The sequence below is a fragment of the Sminthopsis crassicaudata genome, chromosome 2 (genome assembly GCF_048593235.1).
Source record: "Sminthopsis crassicaudata isolate SCR6 chromosome 2, ASM4859323v1, whole genome shotgun sequence".
In the NCBI taxonomy this organism is placed as follows: domain Eukaryota; kingdom Metazoa; phylum Chordata; class Mammalia; order Dasyuromorphia; family Dasyuridae; genus Sminthopsis; species Sminthopsis crassicaudata.
The window spans coordinates 288,508,440-288,535,561 of record NC_133618.1 but is presented as its reverse complement, the minus strand read 5'-3'; the positions used below and the strand labels follow the sequence as shown (position 1 = coordinate 288,535,561).

The window sequence follows — 27,122 nt, the reverse complement described above, 5'->3', positions numbered from 1 at the left end:
GAGACTTCATTTAGCTCTGGTATTCTTAGATTCTGATACTAATAATAATTTTACATTTATGTAGTAACCCTGAAAAACACTTTTTTTGCACCTCAACCCTGTGAGGAAGGTAATGCAAGTACCTGATTTTATAGATAAAGAAACTAAAACTTTGAGGAGTTAAGTAATTTACTCATAATAACATTTAATAAGGCAGAATTCATACCCATGTCCCTTAATTTCAAGTACTGTTTTTAAATAGGTCCCCTTCTTTTCCAGTCACTCATCTCTTAGGTGATATATTTTGCCTCTGATATATTTTATGAACAGCATTGTAGTATATACAATGTAGTTTAAAAGATCATACTGAGCTAAAGCTGGTTAAATCTGGTAGTTTTTCTCAATATTCATTCTACTGCTCTCTAGGGCATTTGATATTGTTGATCATCTCTTTTTGGATGCTCTTTTCCTTGAATTCTTATGTATGCTTCTACATTTTCTTTATATTCCTTCCTCTGCCTGTTCCTTCTTAGTTGTTTTTGCTGGATGATCATCCAAGTCTCACACTTTTGACTGTGGGTATCTCCCACCAGGCTTTATCCCAGAGCTGTCTTTTCTTTCCCAACACACTTTCTCAGTGATCTCATCAGTTCCCATGGATCCAGATTTCCATCATCTCTATGCAGATAACAACCATATCTATATACTTAGTACTAGTCTTTCTATCTCCAGTCCCACAAACAGTCTCTGGAATAGTAGTAGTGCTTCTAGGACATCTTGCTTCCTACTTGGTTTCATAGCCATCAAGGAGAGCAACCTTTAAGACATAGGGATTTACTGTTCTTTTCACTATTAACACCAGCTGCTGTTGAATAAATTCAACACAGCCCTAATTCAAAAAAGTGTCTCTCAGATGACCATCCCTCCTTTATTCGTGATCCCTAAAGGCATTTTCCAGGGTAAAATCTTTGTGAAGGTGGCCCCAAATACAGCCACTAAAGTCCTTGGTACTCTCAGATAGCTCATTATTTAAAATAGTTGTGGTAGTATTAATGGAAATGATGTGAACATTTGATGCTATGACCTAACAACCACAGACTCTTGCCATCTGAGTTAGTTGAAATTTCCTGTCCTGACTCCCTTTAGAACCATCCTAAACTCTTCTTTCTTCCCATCCCCAATCCAATTCATTGCCAATTGCTGTTTCTGTATCCACATATATCTTTCATCTCTCCTTTTCTCCATTCATGTAGCTACCACTATAGTTGAGGTCCCCTAACTTCTTGCCTGGACTATTGAAATTATGTCTTAAATATGTTTTTCTTCTTCCAGTCTCTCCAAGTCATTCCTTTTACCAGAAGTATTAAACACATATTACAGTTGCAACATTCCTTAGTGTAAGCTAAACCAGATTAAAATATAATTAGGAAATATCGAACAAAATAAATTAAAACATAATACAACATAGAAAATGTTAATATGTGGTTTTCTGCAAGTGATCCTTATATATGGTTGAGTAGCCTGTTTCTGTTTGAGCTTGACACCATCGCTCTATACAATTTCAAATTGATATATCACTAAAGCGTAAATCTGATAATATCCCTTCCCTATTCAAGAAGCCTCAGTAGCTTTCTATTGCCTCTAATGTGTATATCTATATCATCTATATCTATCTATCTACCCATCTATCTATATATCTACATTACTCCCCTTGTGAATTCTACATTCTAGTCAAAGTGGCCTTCCTTTTCTCCCCCATACAGAAGTCATCTCCCCTCTCTGTGCCTGTGTTTAGAAGTCTCTTTTTTCATCTGTGCTTCTTAAGATCCTTGGCTTCTTTAAAAACTAAGCTAAGGCACCATCTCCCAATTTTCTGGTTGCTGATATCCCTTCCCTTCCATATATGTTTTCTGGTTCTTTGGACATATTTTACTTCCACCCAAATTCAAGGTTCTTGAAGTCAAGGTTTGTTTTGAGAGCATGTCTTTCTATCTCCAAGGCCCAGCACAATACCTGGAACATAGTAGGCACTTAATAAATGTTTGTTCAACTTAATTGAATTGGGGATCATCTATTTTAGTCCTCCTATTTTAAAAATAAGGGCCCATATAATCGTAAAAGTTAAATGACTTATCCAATACTTTTCAGAAGTAGTAAGTAGAAAAACCAGAAACTGGTTTGACTATATTTCTAGAAATAGTATTTTTTTTTCATAAATGGGCAAATCTCCACCAACCATCCAGAAGTACCCATCTTCAGAAACTAGTAATTCTTCTTTGTAGAAACTGCTACTAATTCTGTCACTTATCAAAGATGGAAAAATTTTAATGGGATCCTTATGAGGGCAAGAAAAGGGTTAATAAACTAGAAAGTTGTGAAGACCACAGGAGATAGAGCAACTAGACTTTAAAATCTCCTAAGGAAGAAATCTTTGCCAGACCAAATTCCAGTCCAGCTTCCTGATAGTCAAGAAGACAGTGTTTCCTTCCAGAAACAAACATACAAAGCCACAGGCATGTTAATAGGGTCTCGTCAACAAGTACCCTGAAACTCTTCAATCACTGGCTCTGAGTAAAGGTTGAAGGAACTGTAATGGATAACAAGCCATCGACTTTCTTTCTGGAATTTTGGATGTATTGTGTTATGGTGTTGTTAGCGGGTGCCATACATATAGCCGCTCTCTAGGTAGCCTAGCAAGCTGCCAGGTATCCATTTATTGATTAACCTCCCACAGAGGTCTTTGGAACAATCCAAAGTGTACACAGAATATGTCCCTTGAACTCTGGTGATGAGTATTCTGAGGCCTGAGCTCCAAGTGGATGAAGCCAAGAATGTAGGAAAGGAGGGTTTGGGGAAGCAGAGGTGATGAGGTTATTAAAAACAAACAACATGACATTCCTCAGAGTTGATAGTTTCTTATCTACAGCATTGAGCTACTGAATTTATCAGGAAATTGGCCCTCACTTCCATTCATCAGATCTAGAAGGGGATAGAATTTAAAGATCTAGTCCTTTCATAGAACAGGAAAATGAAGTTCAGAGAGGTTAAGGGAATTATTCAGTGTAACAAAGTTAGTGGAACCAGGATTCCAATCCAGAGCTCTTTTTCCCCGACACCATCTTTGAACCCTAATTGTGAAGTGAAACATGGCACTGAGTATTCTCAAGTCTTTGGATCCTATGGGCTTGTTTTGATGAGGAGACTCCAATAGTTTCTTAAATAACTAGAGTTTTGTTTTGTTTTGTTTTGTTTTTTTGCAGTAGTTTCATATCCACCCTCTTTCTTCCACTTTACCTTCCCCTTCCCCCTATCCACTGACCTCCTGCCTCTTTATTTCTTGGCTGGATATCTATGTGTACTGTAAAAAGCAAAGGCTTTTTTTTTTTTTTTTTTACACTACCATTGGGTGTCCTTCCCATGAATCCCAAGTCCCACAGCTGATAAAAACCTGACCATGCAGAAACAGTTGTTTTTTGGCAAGGAGTTCTTGAAAACAATAATAATAATTTAAAAGCACATTGCTACAGAATGGTGTGTGGGAAGAAGAGGAATGCACAGAGCAGATAAAAGAAGTTACAGATCTTGCCAAGAGAAGACTCACTCAGATCTTACTTTAAAACAGCAAGCTTGTCCAATTTACTTTGTATGGACACAAACCCAAGTTCCCAATGCTATCCTTTAAAAAGAAATACAACCTTTGATTACTGCTGGGGAGCTGGAGTTCCTGACTTTTGATTGCCAAACTTCGCCTATGACAGTTCCTGATGGTTTAGTCAAGTAGTTGGAGCAAACTGCTTTGTAGTAGTTCCTATGTATGGAAGTTGAATGGAAGAAGGGATTACTGAAACAAGAGACCAGTGTGTTCTGAACAACCTCCTGGCATGTGTACTCATTGGTCGATCCAACATTGAATCTACACTTCACTGATACTGTGTATGAATCATCAAGCCCTGGAGTTTTAGGGATGGAAGGAGCATAACAGCATTATTTAGGCTCTTCCTGTCCTTGTACACTGGCTTGAGCTCCAACAATCCTTAAAGATGGCTTATTAGCACTTTCTGTGAAACATCCTCAGGGAGACAACTCTATGACTTTCCTAGGATAATGTTTCAGTGGTTATAACCTTTAAAAATCTGCAAATTCTTCTTAGTATGCTGTAATTTAAATTGCTTTTCTTTCATTCTCAGAGCCCTAAGGTAGGGCAATCAGGACTATATCCTAGGGTCTAAAATGTAGAGTGTACAGTTTGCCAGGGTACGCAGCTTCTCCCTTCTTTCTCTACTTGTTTTTATCATAGAAGCTTTATTGTCTATTGTATAGAAGCAAGTCTTTCAATAAATATAAGAAATAGTGTGGTATCTCAAGGCATATTTTCTCTCTTGGTAGCAGCACTCAGGTGAGTTCTCTGCTCTGCCTCCATTCCTACCTTATCACAAATTTTCCTACTTGTGTTTCTGCTCATTCTCTCTGCCTCTGTCTCTGTCTGTCTGTCTGTCTCTGTTTCTCTGTCTGTCTTTACCTCTTTCTTGTTCTCTCTTTCTCTGATTCTGTCTCCATCTCTCTCACACACACACATACAATGTATATACATATATATGTCTGTTATGTTTAGGATCAAGTTAGCTAAGTTAGAGAGGCTTAACATCAGGCAGATGGTAAAATGATGGAATTTTAGACCATAGAAGTCCATCTGCTAAGTAAATCATGGACAAGTTATAATCTAGGATAGTAGTGATGGTCAGGCAGGTAACAAATCCTTATTAAGTGCTTACTATGAATTAGTACTTACTGTGCAAAGTGCTGGAGATAAAACAAAACAAAACAAAAAACTATGCAAAAAGTACAGGGCCCTTGCCCTGCGAGGAATTATATTTTAATGAAAGTAAGATTACACATGAAAAGGGAAATAAAAAGGTGGTGGGGAGTGAGAATGGAGAAGGTACTTGGGCATGGACATAGTAGGAAAGTACAGAGAATCAGGAGCATAGTTAAAGGGGAAAAGAAGGCTGATTAGCCTGATGTGCCCATTCAGAAGGCCTCAGGTACTGAGGGAAGTTCCAGGGTGAGAAGGCATAGTGAGAATCTTATAGATCTATGAAACATTTAACTATTGGTGTGACAGAATTCTAGTCTCCAATGCTACTATGCCAGAGCACAGGGCTGTTCTCTGTGCCCACAGTTCCTAGAACATAATCTGTACCCCATCTTCCATGTCCTGTCCTTTTCCTTTTTTAAGTCATAGGATGACACTAGACCAACAACGAATTACCCTATTTATAAGTAGTGAGGCAATGATTCAACAACTTAATCCCATAAACATTTATTAAGTGACTGCTATGTATCAATCACAAAAGGAAAGGGCTTATACGTAGATTAGAAATTATTGAGCAGATAAAGATACAGAGTTCAGTTTTGTTTGGGTTGGAGATAAATTTTATCTAGTGACCCTTGAACAGATACCCAGTTTCAGCCTTCTGTCTCACCTGCTGAAAGGTCTATGTTTCAATTCCATTTCAGCCTAGCTTCTCATTAGCACTTAGAAAGTAAATCTCCCCTGACATTCACTTTTTTCTGAAGTCTTCTCTATTGCTTCTCCTCTGTTTCCCTCATTTGTTTGCATTTTGCTTTTAACCCTTGTTTTTTTAAAGCCCAGAATTATCATTCTGGGAGAAGGATAGAGACAGTAGGGAATGAAAACACCTTCTACTTTTTATTTATTCATTAACACATCACAGATGATCTATGGCAACAAAATTAAGAGGTTCTAGTGTGACACAAGGTGAGGAGTAAAAAATTATGGGTCCATATGATCCTTAGCTAGAAGGAACATTAGGTATCTCATCTGTAACATAAGGAAACAAATCAGAGAAGTGAAAAAACTGATCTAATGTCACGTTACTCCTCACATTCTGTCCTTTAATGATTTTGTCTTAGACTCTGCTACAGCATGTTTACTCTTGAATACACATGCTTTTTCTCACAATGCTCATTTAGGTATGCTAGTTAATTTGGGGGCAGCTATCCACCACATGGCATGGTGGATAGAGCGCTGGACCTGGATTAAGGAAGGCCTGAGATCAAATCTGGTTTCAGACACTTAGCAATGGTGTGACCCTTGGCAAGTCACTTACTGCTTGCCATTTGTAAAGCTGGAGAAAGAAATGGCCAACCAGTCTGGAATCTTTGCCAAGAAAACTCCAAATAGGGTCACAGAGAGTCAGACATAACTGAAACGACTCAGCAATCAACAATCCATTTAAATTGGATTAGAAAAATACTCTTGCCCCAGACAGTGCCTTCAAAAGTTTTTCTCTTGGTCATTTGGCTTGGTGATGTCCTGCCTGTTTCCAGATGCATCCTCATTGGACAATATTACCATGTTGGAATCATGAATGCAAGGCTAATGTGTTTGCTGTTAGGATCCAAAATGACCTTTAATGAGCTAGAACAAGCAGAAGAATCTAATCAAATAAATTTTAATTTGAGATAAATACTTTGCTTAGAACAGTGCCTTGGCATATTGTAGACACTTAAAAATGCTTTTTTGCTTTTCTTACATGGTTTCAGCTACTCGGTGGGACAGATTGGGGGGGGAGTAAAAAGGGGTTTTAGTGATATAACAGAATGATGTGATACAACAACTAAAAACCTAAGCAATCTTTGGTTAGATTTAATAGCAGTAGTGTCCAAGGTGAGTGAGCTGCTAATCTTAGTATACTTCATCCTCATCAGACCACATCTACAATATTATGTTCAGTTCTTCATGCTACAATTTTGGAAGGATATTGACAAACTAGAACATGTCCAGAAAGGGAGACCAAGATGCTGAGATGCCTGGGGACATATTATAGAAAATCTCTTGAAGGAATCTCTGGAAAAGAGAAAACCCAGAGGGATTGGATAGCTCTCTTCAAGTACTTGCTGGACTGCCACAGAGAAAAGACATAGACTTGTTTGGTTCTATTTGGCCCAAAAGGACATAAGTGGGACCAGATGTCTCCTAAATGTATAAATGTTCAGCACCCTCATCCTTTTCCTGACAGGCAGAGTAGCAGCATTGATAGAAGTACTGACCATGAAGTTAAGAAGAGCTGGTTTCAGGTCTTGCTTGAACTTTTGCAATAGCCCCCCCCCAAAAAAAATTGGTCTCTCTGCTTCCAGGCTTTCTCTGCTGTAGTACATTATGTGAAACAATTTTCCTAGAGAAGCAGCTTCCTATTACTTATATAATAAAATAGTGTCTTACACATAGGAGGAACTATATTTATTGAACTAGAAATAATACGAAGTTTTTGACATATATATGTTAATAGTATTTTATTTTTTCCAAATATATGCAAAAGCAGTTTTCAACATTCACCTTTGCCAAACCTTGTGTTCCAAATTTTTCTCCCTCTCTCCCCCCTCGTTCCTCCACTATATAGCAAGCAATCCAAGATAAATTAGACACAAGCAATTCTTCTAAACATATTTCTGTATTCATCATGCTGTATAAGAAAAATCTGGTCAAAAGAGAAAAAAAACTAAGCAAACAAATAACAACAAAAAATGTGAAAATACTATGCTTTGATCCATAGCTCTCCCTGGATACAGATGGCTCCATCACAATTGACATTTTCTGTAAAATAACCAGAGTTATCTAAAAGTGGAATGGATTACCTTAGAAAGGAGTAGATTTTTGATCATTGGTGGTCATAGAAATTTATGATGACATTTGAAAGGAACCTTAAGGATCATCTAGTTCAATCCTCTCATTTTGCAGGTGAGGAAATTGAGCCTAGAAAAGTAAGTGGCTTGTCTAAGGCAGAAAGTAGCAGAAATAAGATTTGAACTTGTTCACTTGTTCTAAATTCAGTATCTTTTCCATCATTTACAATGAAGTATTTTTGAGTGATTGTGCTGGAGACATTATCTGGTCATTTATAGCAAAATAAGTATATTTTAATATAATTGGTATCATTGGTTTTCTTTGTGATCATGTGATTTTAAAAACATTTTTCTGAGAAGGGAATCCATAGATTTCACAGACTACCAAAGTGGTCTCTGTCACAGAAAAGATTAAGACTCTCCCAGTCTAGATGACTTCTGAGACTTTTCCAACATTGTGATTGTTTGAATCTTCCTTCTATGAATCCACAGAATCTTCATTTGTTCGTGCCTCTTCAAGTTATCAATCCATCCAAATAGAGTTCATTCACTTGGATTATCCATGTTACCTGGTTCTCAACATTTCAAAGCTGTGAATTGCCAGGGAACTTTAGAACCGGAAGAAGATGGCTTAGATCTTATAAAGTTTCTCTCTCTCTCTCTTTTTGAGAACTTTCAAGAAGAAACTTGAAGCAAGTTTCTTTAGATCTTAAGGAACTGGAGACAAATTTCTTGTCTCATTTTTGCACTTGAATCACCAGTTCTTAGTGCACTGTCTGGCACTTATTGGTCTCTTATATACTAGCATTTATATTGTGCCTACCATGTGCCAGGCACTGTACTAAGCATTTCAGAAATACTATCTCATTTGGTACTTATAATAATCCTGGGAGGTAGATCCTATTTTTATCCCCATTTTAAAATTGAGGAAACTGAAACAAATAGTGGTTATTTTTCCTAGATATCTAATTTCAAATTTGAATTCAGCTCTTCCTGGTCCAAACCCAATGTACTATCCACTGTACCACTATGTTGCCTCTACTCGTGGTCGTTGATTGATTTCTAAGGTACTACTTTGAATTAAAATTCTATGATTCTTTATGAAAGAGATTTACCTCAAAATAAACTGAGAGCTGAACAACTGGTTAATTTACCTCTGTCTCAACTTGTGGTTTAGTGCTCTTTCCACAATGTTAAAGCATACAAAAGAAAAAATAAACTCATTTAAGCTCTTATGAGAACTGCCTAAGTCAACCTTCACTCCAAGGTTGGGTGGACTGCTATCTTTTGTGATTACAGAACTCCAAGACATTCTTAATTAAAGCAATTATATAGATAAGAGAATGAAAAAAATCACAAGGCTTCCCCCTTAAATTTTTGAACCAACTCACTAGTTGAAAGTTGGATCCCAAAGAAAGAAAGTCTTAACAATTCAGAAGCTAACTTCTGAAACCCAGGTTGAAATATAGCCAAGTCTTACTATGAAGGTGTCAGAAAGAGGTCAATTTTTTAGTTCCAAAAGGGTAATAGGAAGAAAGAAACCGGTGATTAGCATGGGGATTCCCCCATAAAAGAATCAAGCAATTGCCTTAGGACATTTAGGATACATTTGGATTGCATTTTTCCAGATAGACAACAGTTGAAGAAAGTCAGCATGGCAGAATGGTTAGAGATTCAAGCTTAGAATCAGGAAGACCTAGAGGTTCAAGCCTAATCATGGACACATACTGGCCTGGAATTTTGGGCAAGTCTTAACTTCCTAGTGACTGGCTAGCTACTGAGACTGTCACGTGTAGAACAAGCACCACCCTGCTTTGATAGAGGGTATTTCTTCATTAGGAGTTCCTTATACATGAAATCAGAGGTCCAATAAATAAAAAAGTCATTAAAATGTTATCAAGGGTCTAATGATGCAGAATTCTATAAATGAACTTCATTTCCTAAATATTATATGACCAATGTTACTAACCTATAAATTTTAAAAACTCAATTTACCTTAAAATATTATTGTAAATCAAACTGACTTTTAGAAAAAAAACTGTTAATAGAATAAAACTTAGTAATAACTCTTCTCTTTGCTCCTTTTTATCCAACCATCCCAATTTAAAAATAATTTTTACTATATATATTTCCCCCTATGGTAATTGAAACATAGGCACTATGGGAGTCAGGATTTTACAAATATTATCTTATTTTATATTCACCACTTTCCTGGAAGGTAGATACAATATAATAACCCCATTTTACAGCTGAAAAAAACTGAGTCAAACAGGCAAGAGGGTCAGCTACTAAGTGTCTGAGGTCTGATGGGTTTTAAAGTCTTATCTCTGTCACTAATTTCAGATTCAGTTTTCTCATCTGTAAAAAAGAATAGCTGAATTAAATTATCTGTAAAGTCTTTTCTAGCTTAAATCCTTTGATAACAATTCATTTCTAGCTTAAACCCACTGATAACAAAGTATGTCCTGCCTATTTATTATGTAACTATAATGATTGAATTAGAAAGTGCAGAAAAAACATGTTTTGAAAGATAAAAACATATATTATTCAAAACTCTGATTGAGAAAGAAGGAAGAAGGTAAAGAATGAAGGAAAGGAGAGAAGTAGGAAGGGAAAAAGAAAGGGAAAGAAAGAGGGAAGGAAAGACAGAAGAGAGGAAGTAAGTTCTGAAGACTGAGGAGTTCTGGAAGTGCTGAGGGAAGTTCTGGGATGAGATAGTATGGCTTGGAAATCTGGAGGCCAGGAACAGGGTGGGAAAACTCATAGACTAACAGAATCTCATAGTTGGAATGGATCTCAAAGACCCTCCAATCCTTCTACAACATTCCAGAAAAGTGATTATGTCTCCTTTTAAAGGTAACTGAGCTAAAGGTGCATTGCAGCAGTTAAAGGTAGAAAGACAAAGCAGGCTTTAGGAAAAGTTTTTTAGATGCATTTGCTTCATGAACAAGCATTGAAGACTGAAGGACACATGGATTGCAGATGTACTGGGAATTCTCTAAGCTAGTTCTGCAGTATTGGGATCTTTAATTAAACAGGTGTTTGGGGAGTAGGTCCTGAATAGCTTCCAAGCTTGGCTAAGCTACTCTCCCTGGGAAATAGCACCGTCCAGCCCTGCAGCAGGCCTGAAACTGGCTTTGGTTTGAGTCTGAGGAATGTGCCATTGTTATTTTCTACTTTCTTATCGAGTACAATTAGTTTGAGGGGAGAGGGGGAAAAATCTTAGCTGAGAAAATATGTTATTTCACTGGGTAAAAATTTACTACCAAGGAAATAATTTTGTTAGTGTCTAAAAAAGGAATAATGGAGAGACCTAGGAAACATAATACCCTTCACTTTATTTTGGACCTTCTATTTCTATGTCACCTAGCTAAAATGGTTCTCTTTGGCTGATTTGTGTTCTCATAAAAGAGAAAAGATGAAATCTAGGTCATAGTAACTCTTTCTTACTTATTCATGAAATAGAGAGCAGAAGAGATGTGAATAATTCATTCATTTTACAAAATTAAATATCTCCTGTGTACAGAGCATTATGTTGTGTTAGAATGTACAAAGTTCAGTTAAGCCACATGTCAGCTGCTTTCATATGTCACACACATGCTAAACATCTATCCCTTTTCTACCTTTTTAAAATTTCACCTACACATGGCTACCAAAACAATTTTCATAAAGTACAGGTCTGACCATATCAGCATCTCCCACTCCCAATCAACTCCACTGTCTCCTGATTAACTCCAAGTAGGTCAAATTTAATGTTTTGTTTGTCACTGAAAACTGCAATTTGGCTCCAACCTATTTTTTTATTCTCATCCCATATCACTCCCCTTCAGGCGATGTAGCCCTGCAAATCTGGCCTTCCTGCTATTCCTCCCATGATATCCTGATCTCCCACCTCTGAGTCTTTGCACTGAAATACTATTCCCCACTCGTGTCTACCTCGTGGCTTCCTTCACAGATCCAGCTCAATTGCCAACTTTTACACGAGGCCTTTTCTTTTTCAAATTCCATTCCCTCCTTCCCATCTGGGCCCTCTCTGTCCATATTTTTCTATACCTACACATGTGCATGTTCTACCTTCCATTAGAATGTAAGCTTCTTGAGGGTAGGAATTGTTTTACTTCTGTCTTTATATCCCTTGTGTCTAACATAGTAACTGATATATAACAGGTGCTTAATTTTTATTGATTTATTGTTAATTATTATCTATTAATGTTTAATGCAGAAGAATCACAGGATCTTACATTTAGAGTTGGAGGGGACTTTAGCAGCCATCTGATCCAATTCCTTCATTTTATAGAAATGTAAATTAAAGCCCAGAGAAATTAAATGGCATAATTGAGGTTTGAACCCAGGCCATCTGACTCAAAATATAATATTCTTTCTACAACAATAATACCCTACCTTTCTCACTGCAGGATACTTGATTTCATTGATATAAGGATCCCATTATTCTATATAGATCACTGACTTAGGTCTAATTGGATAGTTTTATGAATCATCATAACTGAAACATTTTATTACTTCTTGGCTAAAAGAGAAGCCTTTTTTGGGAGGGTAAGAATCAGATGATGGGTAAAGAGGCCACCCATAGGTCCACTTTTCAGGTTCCTAGACAAACCTTGTTGGAGCTTGTGCTCCTCTAGCAGTCTTTGAGAGCCTGGAGTTATCTGAATGTCTCAATTAGGCATTAGAGAGGAATTTAGTGGAGAATTATGCCAAAGAATCATTCATATTTGGTTGAGGAATGCAAAGGCACACACATAAATGCACCCTCCCTCTCTTAAGTACTTATTTCTCTTCTTGTTCTATTCTAGTCTCCTCTTGGGTCAGCTCTAATGTCACTGGGGCCAGGGCATGTCTGGGTAACATGGGAAGGAGAGCCTCCCTGGCTAAATTCTTCCTTTTGGAACTTCCTGCCTATGAGACACTACAACATGTTTCCAAGGGCAGTTGCAAGTCTAGACTTTTTAAAAAATGGAAAAGATTCCTATCTTTCTCAAATATTATGAGTGTTAATATCTGGAGGCAGGGCAATAGACGTTTCCAGTGACTATGGTATCTGCACTCGTTTTTTTCAGAAATCACTTACTGAATATCTACCAAGTACCCAGGAAGCTAGAGTTACAGTAGAGGGAGTACCAGGTCTGCCATCAGAAAGATCTTCTTCCTGGGTTCAAATCTGGCCTCCGACACTTACTAGTTGTGTGACCCTGGGCAAGTCACTTAACCCTGTTTGTCTCATCTGTTCCTCATTGCTGCCTCGTTGTTGCTTTATATAGTTTCCTCATCTGAAAAATGAGCTAGAGAAAAAAAAATGGCAAACCACTCCAGGATCCTTGTCAAGAAAATCATGAAGAGTTGGATAGGATTGAAATATGCCTATAATCACAACCAAGATCACTGTCCTAGATCTCATGGGGATGATACCACAAAATAGATGTGGTATCTGCCTTAAAACAGGACTTCTTATAAAGTTGGAGAGATCAGATATATCTGCTTGGAATAATTATAAATATAAAAGGAGTTCATGATTGTTTAGAGCAACTATAGCAAGTTCCAAGGCCAATAGGTGGCTACTTCTGGACTTGAATTCAAATTGGAAGGCCTGAATTCAGATCTAGATTCAGTCACTTACTGGCTTCTGAAACTTGGGCAAATTGTGTTTAACTTCTTTGTGTTTCAGTTTCTTTACTTGTAAAATGAAGATATTAGTTGCCTCTACCACCTCCTAAGGTTGTTGTGAGGATCTAATATGATAATATTTATAAGATGCTTAGCCTAGTGACTGAATATAGTAGGCACTTAATAAATGCTTATTTCCTTTATTCAAGGGATCAAGAAATAAGGGAGATCAAAGTGGACTGAAAGAAAGGTTTTCTAGAAGGACTGAGTCTAAGCCAGATCTTTAAGGAATTTTAGAGTATGGTCTGACAGAGAAAAAGATTGAAAAGGCCACTTACAGTAGAGGAAACAGTATGGTAACCACTGTAGAGATATCATGGCTTTGGTTGAAGGGAAGGTTCATGTGACACATGCATTCCTTGAGGAGAAGGAGGTGAAGGGAGTATGAGCTCAAGGCTAGCCAAGGAGCAGGAAAGAGGAAATTCAGATTCTTGCTGGCCAGTGGGACTATAGACTGTCACCTGTTCGCTCCTTGGTTCTCTCTCCTTTCATTTCCAAACAAAATCCCTCAGCAGACTTAAGTCCTCTCCCTCCCCAAAGTTTTCTCTTCCTTTTTCCCCCTCCAACTGGACCAACCCTTCTCCTGAATGCCCTCTGCAAGGGCAATACTAATTCTGTTAGGCAATTAGGTAGATCAGTGGATAGGAGCTAGACCAGGAGACAGGAAGACCTGGATTGATAAAGGTTGTACAGTAGGGAACATGCATAAGTCCTTGCTTAGAGGAGTAAAAGAGCAGGGGGCTTCAATTATAACAGAAGACTTACAAAGTCCCTTCCAACTCTGAGCGTCTGTACATTAGGTCATTATGATAAATTGTCCCCCCTTACACTCAACTAATTTGTTTTAATTGCTTGTATTTTAATCACATCATGATTTGCATAATTGATGTAAAGGCAAATATCTTTCTTTTTGCCCAAGGTAAAAGGTTGATAAGTAAGAATGACCAATATGGCTGGGGGAAATGGGCTCTTGGATCATTTGTTGAGAAATAATAATCAATCAATATTTAATATATAAAAAAGGTCCTGTGCTAAGAACACTAAAGAACTAGAACACATTATCATTTACCTAGGAGAACTTAGGATCAATCTGGGGAACAAGACATATCCCAATAAAACAGGAATGAACTAAAGCTAAGAATAGATACTAAGAAAATTGATAGAGCAGAAATGCCACAGGAGTTCAGAGGAGAGAGAACACAGGAGAGCAAGCCAGGAAATTCTGTGCTTTTATCCTTGCACTCACTGAGTAGTCCTCTGATCTTAGGCAAGTGTCTTCTTGTTCAGTTTGCACATCTGTAAAAAGAGAGGCTCCATTAATTGGGTTTATCAGACTACTTTCATTTGCTGTAAAATCCCTTGAGTTTCTGAGATAACTTCATCCTATGGGAGATAGGGAAGGCTTCAGAATGAAGAAGCAATGCTTAGGAATGGTTACTTTTTAAAGTGGGCATTGTGAAACCATAGCAGCTGGTCTTTTGGGGAAGTCTCATTATAAGGCAGCAACTTTGGGAAAAAGAGTCAGGGAAGAAATAAACCTTAGACTAGTAGAGATGCTCATTTACTTCAGTGGCAGGCTTTGATCTGCTGCCACATTCTGGACAATCAGAGAACCACTGGTTTTTTATTTTCCTCCCCAAGGGAGTCAATTTTCCCTACCATGGACAGATGGACAGAAGCCTTAATTAGGAAAAGGGAGTGTAGGAGGAGATTGTGGTTGAATGTTTTCCCAAGCTACTTAGAGGAATGAAAAATTCCCAGTTATATAGAGATGGAATTGATTGCATTGATACTGTGAGGGATTGAAGCATCAGGGCCAATACTGAAAAATGCAAGAATGAATTAAGTGCTTTCTATATTAACTTATCATCCTTTTCTTTCAGATGGAGGTTACTATCCTCTAATTAAATACAACAATCACACACACGTTTTATATAGCCTTCCCTTTTAACCCCTTCCCCTGTTTCTCTTTACCTAAGGCTATAATTTGCATATGAAAAATAATGACACTCAAGTTCCTTTTACTTGTACATTTCCACTGAACCAAAAAGGACACTCTGCCAAAGAATGTCCTTGGACTGGTACTTCTGTTATTTAAGTCAAATATATACAATATAGGCAATATTTGGCCGTGACATGGAATGTATGAAGAGTCATTTTTGCTCCACTTGGAAGCACATAGTTTTCTCACTCTAGGGTCAATTTCCAGCCTTATATTTGTCAGGTGCACTAACACCATATATGAGAGACTATAATAATAATGCCTATATTATTATATTTTACCAATAAAATATTTTTCCAATCTTCATTATGGGATGGGAAGTGACCTATGTTCTTTTCAAAGATTATGTTAACAAGTGAAAAACTCTGAACTGCCTCTCCAGCATTAGCATAGCTAAGGATTCATCACTTGATCCATCTCCGTGGTCCCAACTGTGCTTTATATTCCATTCTGAGCATCTTCTTTGTCATCTATTTTATCATTACTCTTCTTCCTTTCCTACTTCTGAAACTATAATCAAGTTAATAGTTTCATTTCTACTTAGAAAGGACATGTCAATCAATTCTCTATAACTCTTCTCACCATTTCTATTATCCCAAACCAAAACATATGAGTTGTCTCCCTATTAGATTAGAAGTTCCTTGAAGGCTAGACTAGAATCTCATTTTATATTCTGTACTCCAGTACTTAATACAGTTCTTGACATATGGGACTTAATAAAGGCATATTTGTGCATTTATTCATTCATTCATTCACCAAGTGATTTTTCTATCTCACCAATGCGTGAAAATGACTACTAAGTAGAAGAGGGTTGTGATCTATGGAAGCTAGGTGTTAAAATAGGTAGAGTGCTGGACTTAGAGTCAGGAAGACCTGAGATTGAATCTTGCATTAAATCTAGCTGTGTGACTCTGGGCAAGTCACTTAATCCTATTTACCTCAGTTTGCTCATTTGTAAAATGAGCTGGAGAAGGAAATGGTAAACTATTCTAATATCTTTGCCAAGAAAACTCCAAATGGGGTCATGAAGAATTGTACATGGCTGAAATACTAGAGAAAATATTAACTATAGTCATTAAAATATAAATATATCTAGATATCTATGTTGCACACCCTGCATATGGTATGTTGCATAAATATGAGTGCCAGGAACCTCCTTCAGCCACTCTCCTCCCATTTCCTTTGGCCCCCTCATGTCTACCCTCACTCTCCATTTATTACAGGGTAAGGCATAGAACAAACATTCCTGAGACAATGTTTTTCCCAGGATAAAATTGCCATCCATCACTCACTGTGCCTGAATAGTATAAATATGTGCTGGCCGATAGTATTATTTATTATCACATACTTGAGCTATGGATTATTGCTGAAGAGGCTGCTTGCCAAGCATTATTAGTCTGCTCCCCTGGGAAACAATGCTTAATGGGCAGATCCAATTGTGGCTGTGAGGCAGAAATGGGCATGAACATGGGAAGCATTTATAGTAGAGAATCAGGCTAGACTCTTGATGTCATGTCTGAAAGCTATAATCCTTATTGTTAGACTTAGTGGTACAGTGGTACAGGATAGAATGCTGGGCTGGGACTCAGGAAGTCCTGAGTTCAAATGTGGCCTCAGACACTAGCTCTGTGATCCTGAGCAAATTCCTTAATCTTGTTTGCCTCACTCTCCTCATCTGTAAAATGATCTGGAGAAAGGCAAGGCAAACTAGTATCTTTCCCAAGAAAATGACAAATGGCATCATAAAGAGTTGGACATGACTGACAACAACTGATAAGATCTGCTCACAAAGGAGATAATTGTAAAGTACTTGACTAAAAATATTACTATTTAAAATTATTTATTATGATTATTATCCAGGGGCTGTCCTCTACATTTGAAATCAAAGTCACATAAAAAAAGCTGTGCTGGAATCTGGCTGAATTCAAAAGACATTTATTGGATAGCTTCTTTGTGACTTCTATTAGGTAACAAGAGAAAATACCATCTTACACAAGCTTTAAGCTTTTCAGGGAACTTTGTGATTAATATTAATTGGCATTCACTCCATCTTTCACAAAAACCCTACATGATATCATAGATATCAGGTAAGGAAACTGAGGTTTGAAAAATGAAGTTATTTGTCCCTGTTCACACAAGTAATAAAATGAAATTCAAATATAGGTTTTCCTGATTCCAAATTTGATCATCTTTTTCTGTATTTACTTTCTCAGTGGGGTAATGAGATCTGAGAAGGGCTTCTTTCCTTAGGAAATATAGACAATCTTGAGTGTCTAGAAGGGATAGATGAGGGTGGCAAAAGGAGTGAAGAATACGTTATATAGGAGACTTTTAAAAGGCTCTGGTGCTTGATGTTTGATCTGGAGAAAAGAAGTTTTAGAAGGGTTATGATAGTTCTCTTCAAGTATATGAAAGACTTTCATGAGGAAGAAGCATTAGACTTGATGCTAGATAGCAGTGTTTGAAACAGGTAGAAATTAGAGAATTTATTTTGGCTCCGTGCAAAGAAAAAAAGAATACTGACTAAAGTTGTTCAAAAGTAGATTTAGTTGATAGGTAAAATACGAGTTCCTCCTTATTGGAGGTCTTCAAGCAAAGGTTGAGTGAGCATTTGTTGGACATATTTTAGAAGATATTATTTGAGATGGTCTCTGTGTTTTGTAACTCTTACATTCTAAGAATTTCTGATTTGTCATCCATGCCCATATAAATCTGCTGCCGGTGAGTGTTCCATTATTGACAATAGATATAAACTCTCTTGGTGTCTGTCTCTGTTACAGATGTTGATGAGTGTGCAACAGATTCTCATCAGTGCAACCCTACCCAGATCTGCATCAACACTGAAGGAGGATACACCTGTTCTTGTACAGATGGATACTGGCTCCTGGAGGGCCAGTGTTTAGGTAATGCCTCTTTTTTTTTTTTAATTCTTTTTTACAACCTGATTTATCTAGGGTGTTAACTGTAATCAGGGTTATATTGCTTCAGAAAAGGTTTTGGGGAATGCCCTGATGACATATGGTTTAATTTCACCAATTCCTGAAAGTCCTCTCCTATCATTATCAACTTCATCTTTATAAAAAGGCAATTCAGTGACTAATATCTCATAGTAACATGTTCTACATTGTATAAATAAGAGCAATGTAAACCTAATCCTGATTTCTTGACATTATGGGAGTATGCCTGAAATTAAGAGTGAGACCTTTAAGGTTGGAATGTAGCAAATCAGGCATAGGAATCTGTCCAGAGATAAACATATCTCCTAGGGGCCAGTTTGATTAAGATACAGCAATTGAAGTTGTTATCCTGAAGGCAGGATAATTCAAGTTCACATATCCTTATAAAATAAAATAATATAAAATAGCCTTGGGCTGCATATGCATTCTCAAGGCCACATCAAAAAACTGCCAATTGAGCATTTGTGTTGTACACTTGGCATTAAAATATGTTTTAAAATTTTTATTATTTTTGGGTTTTGTTCCCCTTTTCCTTTCTTTGGGTTGTATTTTAGGCAAGGAAATGAATTCATGGTGCTGTCCAGCTGTCACGTCAGTTTCTATGGGTGTGATTCCTGTGCTGTGTTTTCCTGGAAAAAACCCTGTCAATTTGAATTTTCTAAGACAAGATTATGTTGTTTGAAATCACTCTTAGAGGAACTGTGAAACATATCCAAAAGGAGTTCCTAAAGGCACAGAAGGGAGGGGATGGGTGTTTCTCTTTCCAAGGTTTTCTTGACGAATAAAGCTGAGTTTTAGTGAAGATGTCAGGAGGTATGGATCACAGAGCTTTCCCAGGCCTGAAGACTGCTTCATACAAGAATGAGTTGAAAACAAACATTCCAACCTTGGAGAAGAGATGACTTTGGGGGAATAGGATAATAGTCTTCAAGTATTTTAAGGGATATAATTTTGAAGAGGGATTAGATTTGTTCTACTTGACTCCAGAGGGTCTTGCAGAGAAACAGATGTGTAAGAAAAATATATCAAGTATAATGAATTTCCTCTTTCACTGGAATTCTTCAAATATTGGTCAGATAAACACTTGTGGGGAATATTGCAGAGGGGTTAATGTATCAGAGAGGTGTTAGAATGGATGATCTATCTATACTATCTAACATCTAGAGTTAGGTTTGAATTTACATATGCCAAATTAGGGCATATATTGCTAGTATGTGATAATATGAAAGGTAACAAGTATTTTTTATCGCCCCCATTAATTATCACTAAATTTAGTGTTTATGCTTTAAGCATGAATAGTTAGTCCCAGAGATAATTTACTTCACCTAGACTCTGAACAATTATGTCTGTTTCATGACTAGTGAATCAAAATAGGATAAGTGAATAATAAGAAAATTGATGATTTTGCCATCTTCAGCTACAGTGATTGCTTTCTTCCAAGATCATACCCTCTGTGATCTATAACATCTCTAGAAGAATTTATTTTTATGCTAAGTAACCAGTAATGGATAATACATGCTGTCAAGGATGCCTTTCCTTCAGGAAGTTTTACAGTATGGCTCATCTCTCTAAGCTGTCTTTCTGGACCTTAGTTAATATACCCAGCTGAACTCTTCAGTGGTCATGATTAATCCTCACAAACAAACAAAAAACACCACGAAATTCTGGAGGAAGAGCCTTTTAATTTCCATTTTGAGGAGTTACCTTTATCTTCTATTTTCTAGCACAGGCTTTTTGCCACACCCTTCCCCCTCCTTTCCAAGCCTGGACTTTGCTGTCAAACAGCCCAGGCTGGACTGAGAATGGGATTCCCTGCCCATTAATCCTTGGACTAATTCCATTTCTGTTTCCCAGTCTTTCCTCTCATGCAAGTGTTGAGTTGAAGGGCAGCACATGATCTCTCTTAGATCCTGTCTGACTCACCTAGAATCATTTCTGCACTTTTATTGTCATAGAAAAACAAACAGACCCACAGAATATTTGCCAGAAAATATGAAGTACAGTATGATGGGGCTACACATGGGAGTAAGATGTAAGTGACAGATTATCAAGGCTTTCAAAGTCACAGAGAGGATTTCAAATATTCTAAAGGTCATAGAGAACTACTGGAGTTTGTTGAATGGGGGTGAGGGTGGATGGTGGTAGAAGTGTTAGACTTGCACTTTAGAAAGTGCAATTTGACAGCTGAGTATAGGATAAAATGATGGCTCCTAGGGGTTAAGTGACTTGTCCAGGGTCATACAGCTAGGAAGTGTTAAGTGTCTGAGATCAGATTTGAACTCAGGTCCTCCTGACTTCAGGGCTGGTGCTCTATCCGCTGTGCCATCTAGCTGCTCCTGAAGAACACGTTTCTATAACAAGTCTGAATACAGAGGGTCCCCAAAGTCTTAGTGCAGTTATAAAAAGCTTAGGCTTCTGGGACACCTAGTACTGAGGATAGCTATCAGTATTCCCTACCCCACCCCATGCTTTATCTGCTATCTAAATAAACACCCTGACATTCTTCAACTTATCAATTAATATTATAATTTTAAGGTTCCATACTCTGGGTGACTTTCACTTTTTCAATATTCTTATGATGTGGTGCCCAGAACTGAACATAATATTCCATGTAAGATTTGACTAGGATAGTATACAGCAAAACTATGACTTCTCACATTTTTAGATGTTTTTGTTAATGTAGCCTAAGATCGCATAGATTTTTTTTAGCCATGGCAAGCAGTCTTCATTTTTGAATGTCCTGTTTTTTAAAGATAATTTTTTTGTCCTAAACTTGTGCTGTTGATTTTTTGAATCTAAGTGTAGGAATTTACATTTATTATTTTCAAATCTAATTTTATTAGATTTCTATGCTGCCATCCAATGTTAGCTATCTCTTCCAGATATATGTGTGATTTACATATTTGATAACCATGCTTTCTATTGTTTTATCTGCTCAGTTAATGACTCAACTTCTCAACAATTGAGTTGGCAGCTAGGGAAGGAAAGTGTCACCATTACTAACCAATAGCAACAGAAATTAACTGGCATTCAGAGAGATTAGGAAAGGCTACTTGTAGAAAGATAGGATTTTAGCAAGGATGGAAGTAAGTTGGGGAAGCAAAGAAATGGATAAGGAGAGAAAAATATTACAAGTTTGGGTTTCAATGAAAGTCATAGAAAAAAATAACAAATCCACAGAATCTTTGCAAGGAACTATGGAATCCAGTACCATGGGATCACAGAGCAATCAATTGGGAAAATTAAATAAAAGTTGTGTGTGCTGCCCCCTTTATGGTCTTCTAAGATGGATGACACATTTGTTCCAGCAGATGGCACCATCTTACAAGTGTCAGTTAAAATTCGGTTAAATGGAATAGAACAAATATTTAAGTGCCTATTATGTTCAAGGCACTGTGCTAGGTGCTGAGGATGCAAAGATAAATGATAACATACACGTCTATATTGTAGTAATAGGAACATAGAGAGCAGAATGCAACATGTATAAAGATAAGTATAAGGTAGTGTGTGATGGGCATAAAAGAGATTCTGACAAACTCTTCTAAGAAAATACAAGAAGGGAGAAAGAACTTTTAGTTAAAAGTTAAAGGGAAATTCTTTAGAGGTCATGGCATTGGAGCTTACCCTTGAAGGAAGAGAAGGGTTCAGAAAGGTAGCAAAGAGTGAGTACATTCTCTGTCCCCTCTAGGGTCTCACATATTTAACTATCCCCTCTTTCCCTAATTTTTAATTTGAATTATACTAGGTATAGTGCACAGAGAGCTGGTCTTAGAGTAGGGAAGAGTTGGGGTTGAAACCCAGTTCTGACACATAATGACTGTGTGACCTTGTATGACCTGTATGCTCCAGTCTATCTTTGTAGTCTTACTATATGTGCATCATTCATTTAACTTTTCAGTTTTCTAGGCAATTCTCCAAGACTATAAGTTGCAGAGAAGGAGCTGACTTGCATTGGTAGAAGAGTTTTCTTACATGGGAGTTCCTTTTAACTAATGAAATTGAATACAGCCATTCTCTTATTATTTGGTTCTTTCCCTGTTGCCTAAAATATGCTCAGATTTCTCTTTTCCTTTAAAAAAATCTTCATTAGATTCTACTACCCTTTCAAGTTATCATATCATATATTTCTTCTCCTTCACAGAAAAAAAAAAGCTGTTTCCACTTTGTTACCACGCACTTGGTTCTCTCCTGATTGCTTCTTGTCTGCTAACTCCACTACTTGATTGAAACATCTTTCTCCAAGATCATCAATGATTATTTTCTTCTTCTTCTCCTCCTTTTCCTCCTCCTCCTCCTCCTCTTCCTCCTCTTCCTTCTTCTTCTCCTTCTTCTCCTTCTTCTCCTTCTTCTCCTTCTCCTCCTTCTCCTTCTTCTTCTCCTTCTCCTTCTCCTTCTCCTTCTCCTTCTCCTTCTCCTTCTCCTTCTCCTTCTTCTTCTCCTTCTTCTTCTTCTCCTTCTCCTCCTCCTCTTCCTCCTCCTTCTTCTTCTAAATTCAATCAATAGCTTTTTATTGGTCTTTATCCTTTTTGATCTTTAAGCAATGTTTGATATTGTTAGCTAACTATCCATAGGTACTTTTTCCACCCTAAATTTTTGGTCAGGGTTCTCTTTCTACCTCTCTAACAGTTCTTTCAGATCTAACTTTATTGGTGTCGTAAGTGGTTTGTAATTGTGTCCTTAGCAGATAGACTCCCAAATATTTTATATTATCTACAGTTATTTTAAGTGGATTTTCACTTTGTATCTCTTACTACTAAACTTTGTTGGTAATCTATAGAAATGCAGATGATTTATGTGGATTTATTTTGTGTCCTGCAACTTTTCTAAAGTTGTTAATTGAAAAAAAGTAAAGTAATTATTTGCAAAGAATGACAATTTTATCTAATAGTTTTTTCAGTCTCTTTTGTAGGACTACCATCCTTATGGGAGTTTTATTTTGGTTTTCCCCCTTCTCTTTCTACATTTTCCCTCATTGATTGTATCAGTTCCTATGAATTCAACTAACACCTTCATGTAGTTTCCAAATCTATGTATGCTATCTTCATTTCTATCTTGAGAGCGTCTCCAACTATTTGCTAGCTATTTCCATCCTGATGTCCCATAGGCACTTCAGATTCAATGTGTTCAAACTAGATTTTGTTACCTTTTCACCTAAATCCTTTTCTTCTCCTAACTTGCTATTTCTCCTTGAGAGTACCATCATTCTTCCATCACCCACTGTAATACCAGAGAAACTGAGGCAAGTAGAGATTTATTAATTTAAATCTAGAGAGTTCAATAAGCTAGCTGACCAAATGGGAATATGCTTCCAAAGCATTTGGTGCAGAGGAACTGAGGCTATATAGCTATATAAAAGCTATATAGGCTTTTAGCTACAAGCAAAAAGCAGCATACAGAAGCTGAGAAAGCAATTAGTTTGTATGTGCCAGCTATTGTTATCTTTACTTCAAAGAGAGCAGGGAGAGAGGAGTTAATGTGGCATTTACATCTTGGGGATTGTGGCTCAGGCCCCGTCCAATAGGGAAGGAGGACCATTCTTGGATAGATAGTGGCTTTAAACAGGGCATAACTTAGGTTTTTGAGTTGGGGCGGTGGCAAGATAGCATAATTTGGTGTCTTTGTCCTGGACAATTATTCTATTCCTAGGGTAGTTTTAGGCAAGAAGGGAGTCAGAGTGGTGGGCACCTGGATATTGTTTTTTTTTTTTTTTTAATCCTTCATTGTGTCACAATGGTATGTGAAGAGGAATCAAAACCTCAAGGTTTAAAATTTTATTTTTAAACTAAATTTTCCCAAGTTTAATTGAACAAATGAAAAGGGGGAGGGTTAGGGCCTGCTATCCATGGCCTAACACCACAAGCTGGAAATCATCTTCAACTTTATTCTTGTTTACCTTCCATATCCAGTTTTGCCTTTTCATTCTTACCTTCTATTTCCAATCACAATTTCCAAATGTTATTATCTCACCCAACCTACTCTGCCAACATCCATGACATCTGAACCCTTTACTATGTGATATATTTTATAACTCTTTGCATAGATTGCTGCAATAACTTCCTAACTGATCTCTCTGCATCCAGCTTCTTGCCTCTCTATTCCATCCTGCACACAACTACCAAATTGATACTTAAACTGCAGCTCAATCATGTTATTCCTCATCTTAAGAAGCATTAGTGACTCCCTATTCTCTTTAGGATAATAGACAAACTCCATTCTTTGACATTTAAAGCCCTTCATGACCTGTTCCAGTCTACTTTTCTAGTCTTATTATATATTATTATGTATTGTTTCACTTTGTACTTTTTGGTCCTTCTTGTCCAGAGGCAACTGAAATTTCTGCACCTAGAGTCAAAAAGACCTAAGTTTGAATGTTTACTAGCTGCATAGTCCTGGTCAAATCACTTAACCTTTATCTACCCCAAGTCCCCCAGCTATGGATTGGGGATAATAGTAGTGCTTATCTTCCAGAGTTGTGCAGATTAAACAAGATAATATTTATAAAGCACTTAGCACAGTTCCTGGCAGATATTGGATGCTTAATAAGTGCTTGTTTCTTTCTTCCCTTCCTCATACATAACATTCCATCCCATCTTCATTCCTTGTCACAGATTGTTCCCCATGACTGAAATGTCCTCTCTCCTAATCTCGCCCTTTTGATCTCCTCGTTGGGTATATTACAGAAGGCATTCTTGTTCAGATATGGGGTGGACTAAATGATATCCAAGATCTTTTATAACTTTGAGATTCTGTGATATGACATCTCACAATATATGTGTGCCATTTCTTGAATGTGACACTCCATGTTTGATTAGTAGACTTTTACGTTGTCTGAAATGCTCTATCCCCTCACCTCTATCTCCTAATTTTTCCATCTTTTTGCAAAACTCAGCTCAAATATCGCCTACTACACAAGGCTCATACTTCCCTTCTCAGATTGCTTTCCATCTAATCTGTATATATCTCTGATGTATAATCTAATTATTTCAAATTGTTTACCCAATTAGAATGTAAGCTTCTTAGGGCAGGGACTTTAATCACCCCTTTCCTTTTTTCTGTTTAACACAGTGCCTGATTGACAGTATGCACTTAATATAAGCTTGTTGACCCACTGACTGACTGACCATACTTCTCCATTTCTCTAATGAGAGAAAGAAGGTGTGTCTTATTAACTGTGCTCCAGAACTGAGATTTGCTAGTATGATTAATTGGAGTAAAGTTTAACATTGGGACAAGCCAAATATTTAAAGATCACTTTTAAAAAACTTTTCTTTTTCTCTGAGTAATGGTGATAAGAATTTTGTATAGAAGATAGGTTTTATGCATGAGGTTGTAGAGGAGTGGGAATAAGGGATGGCTCCAATAGCATTAATTTTTTTTATTAAAGCTTTTAATTTTCAAAACATATGCACGGATAATTTTTCAACATTGACCCTTGTATTCCAAAATTTCCCCCTCTTTGCCTCACCCTCTTCCCTAGATGGTAAGTAATCCAATACATATTAAACATGTACAATTCTATACATATTTCTACAATTCTCTTTCTGCACAAGAAAAATCAGATCAAAAAGGGAAAAAATGAGAAAGAAAACAAAATTTAAGCAAACAACAACAAAAAGAGTGAAACTGTTATGTTGTGATTCACACTCAGTTCCCACGGTCCTCTCTCTGGGTGGAGACAGCTCTCTTCATCACAAGACCTTTGGAACTGGCCTGAATCATCTCATTGTTGGAAAGAGTAACGTTTATCAGAATTCCAACAGCATTTGTGACATGTTTTCTAAAACCTCACAGTAACATACTGGAGAAATCACTGCTGGTTGGGGGAAGAATGAAAATATCAGTCATTCAGATTCCTACTCTAAAAAAATTAGCTGGTATGTCTAAGTGTAAGTACATACACCATTGAGTGAATGCCAATTTACAAGTCTTTTGTACCCTCAAAAGACAGATGCTTACCTAGAGACTGTACAGAGAGGGAAAAAAGTTGTGTTTGTCAATTTATCTATTGTCTGCTCTGATTCAGGGAGTGACTCCATCCTTTGCCCTCACATTTTGGTGTTGATTGGATTCACATGTCTTCTAGTTGAATTGTTACCTGATACTCCTCTTAAACCAATCTTGTGTTCTTGATAGTTGAACACATTCATCCTTAATGACCTTGGCCAGGAGTCCATTGGAACTAGGCTAGGGATTCCTTTCCTGTTTTAGACTAACCATCCCCTCCCATGACAGTTATATATACATATGCATATACACACATGTTATATATTTAGACACTCATGTTTATTTAAAGAAGTTCTTTGGAACCAGAAGGGAAAATTTGAGGGAGAATAAAATTAGCAACATTTTTATTATTCAGCCAAAAAAATGCTGTGATCATTTATATATTTCCTTGGCTGCTCCAATGGCCATAACTTACCCATTAAGTAAAGGGTTAGACCATATAAGTGGTCTTACATTAGTAACTGATCTAACAGCTTTTTTGTTATTTACCTAATAAATGTGATTCTTTGAAACCAGGGCATCAGAATTGTTTAATCATCTGGCACAATGCCTGGTACATAGTAGGAACTAAATAAGTGCTTGTTAATTTGAATTAAACTGCAAGATTATAGTTTTTCCAGGTACTAGTCAAGTGCCTTAGGAAAAAAAAAAGTTGAAAAAAAATGGTTGCTTGGTATTAAGATCTTGCATTGTTGGTAGTTGGGAAGTCAACTCTTTTGTCTGAATGTATATTATCCACTTTGGATCTATATATGGTCTTTCTTGAAGCTTAGTTCTGTTCCCTATTTTGCCCCAGAATATTATCTCAAATCATCCCTCACTACTAGCTTTTGATGTGTGGTTAGGTAATA

At 37.1% G+C, this 27,122-nt stretch overlaps 1 protein-coding gene across 4 annotated transcripts in view; it reads left to right on the top strand.

The window, feature by feature from the left end:
- The window catches only part of FBLN5 (fibulin 5), a 124,480-nt gene that overhangs the window by 45,810 nt on the left and 51,548 nt on the right, over window positions 1-27,122 (top strand). For all 4 annotated transcript variants that reach the window (XM_074289635.1, XM_074289636.1, XM_074289633.1 and 1 more), the window contains exon 5: window positions 18,091-18,213. In XM_074289635.1, coding sequence (XP_074145736.1) covers window positions 18,091-18,213 — 123 coding nt within the window. The remainder of the gene's footprint in view (window positions 1-18,090; window positions 18,214-27,122) is intronic.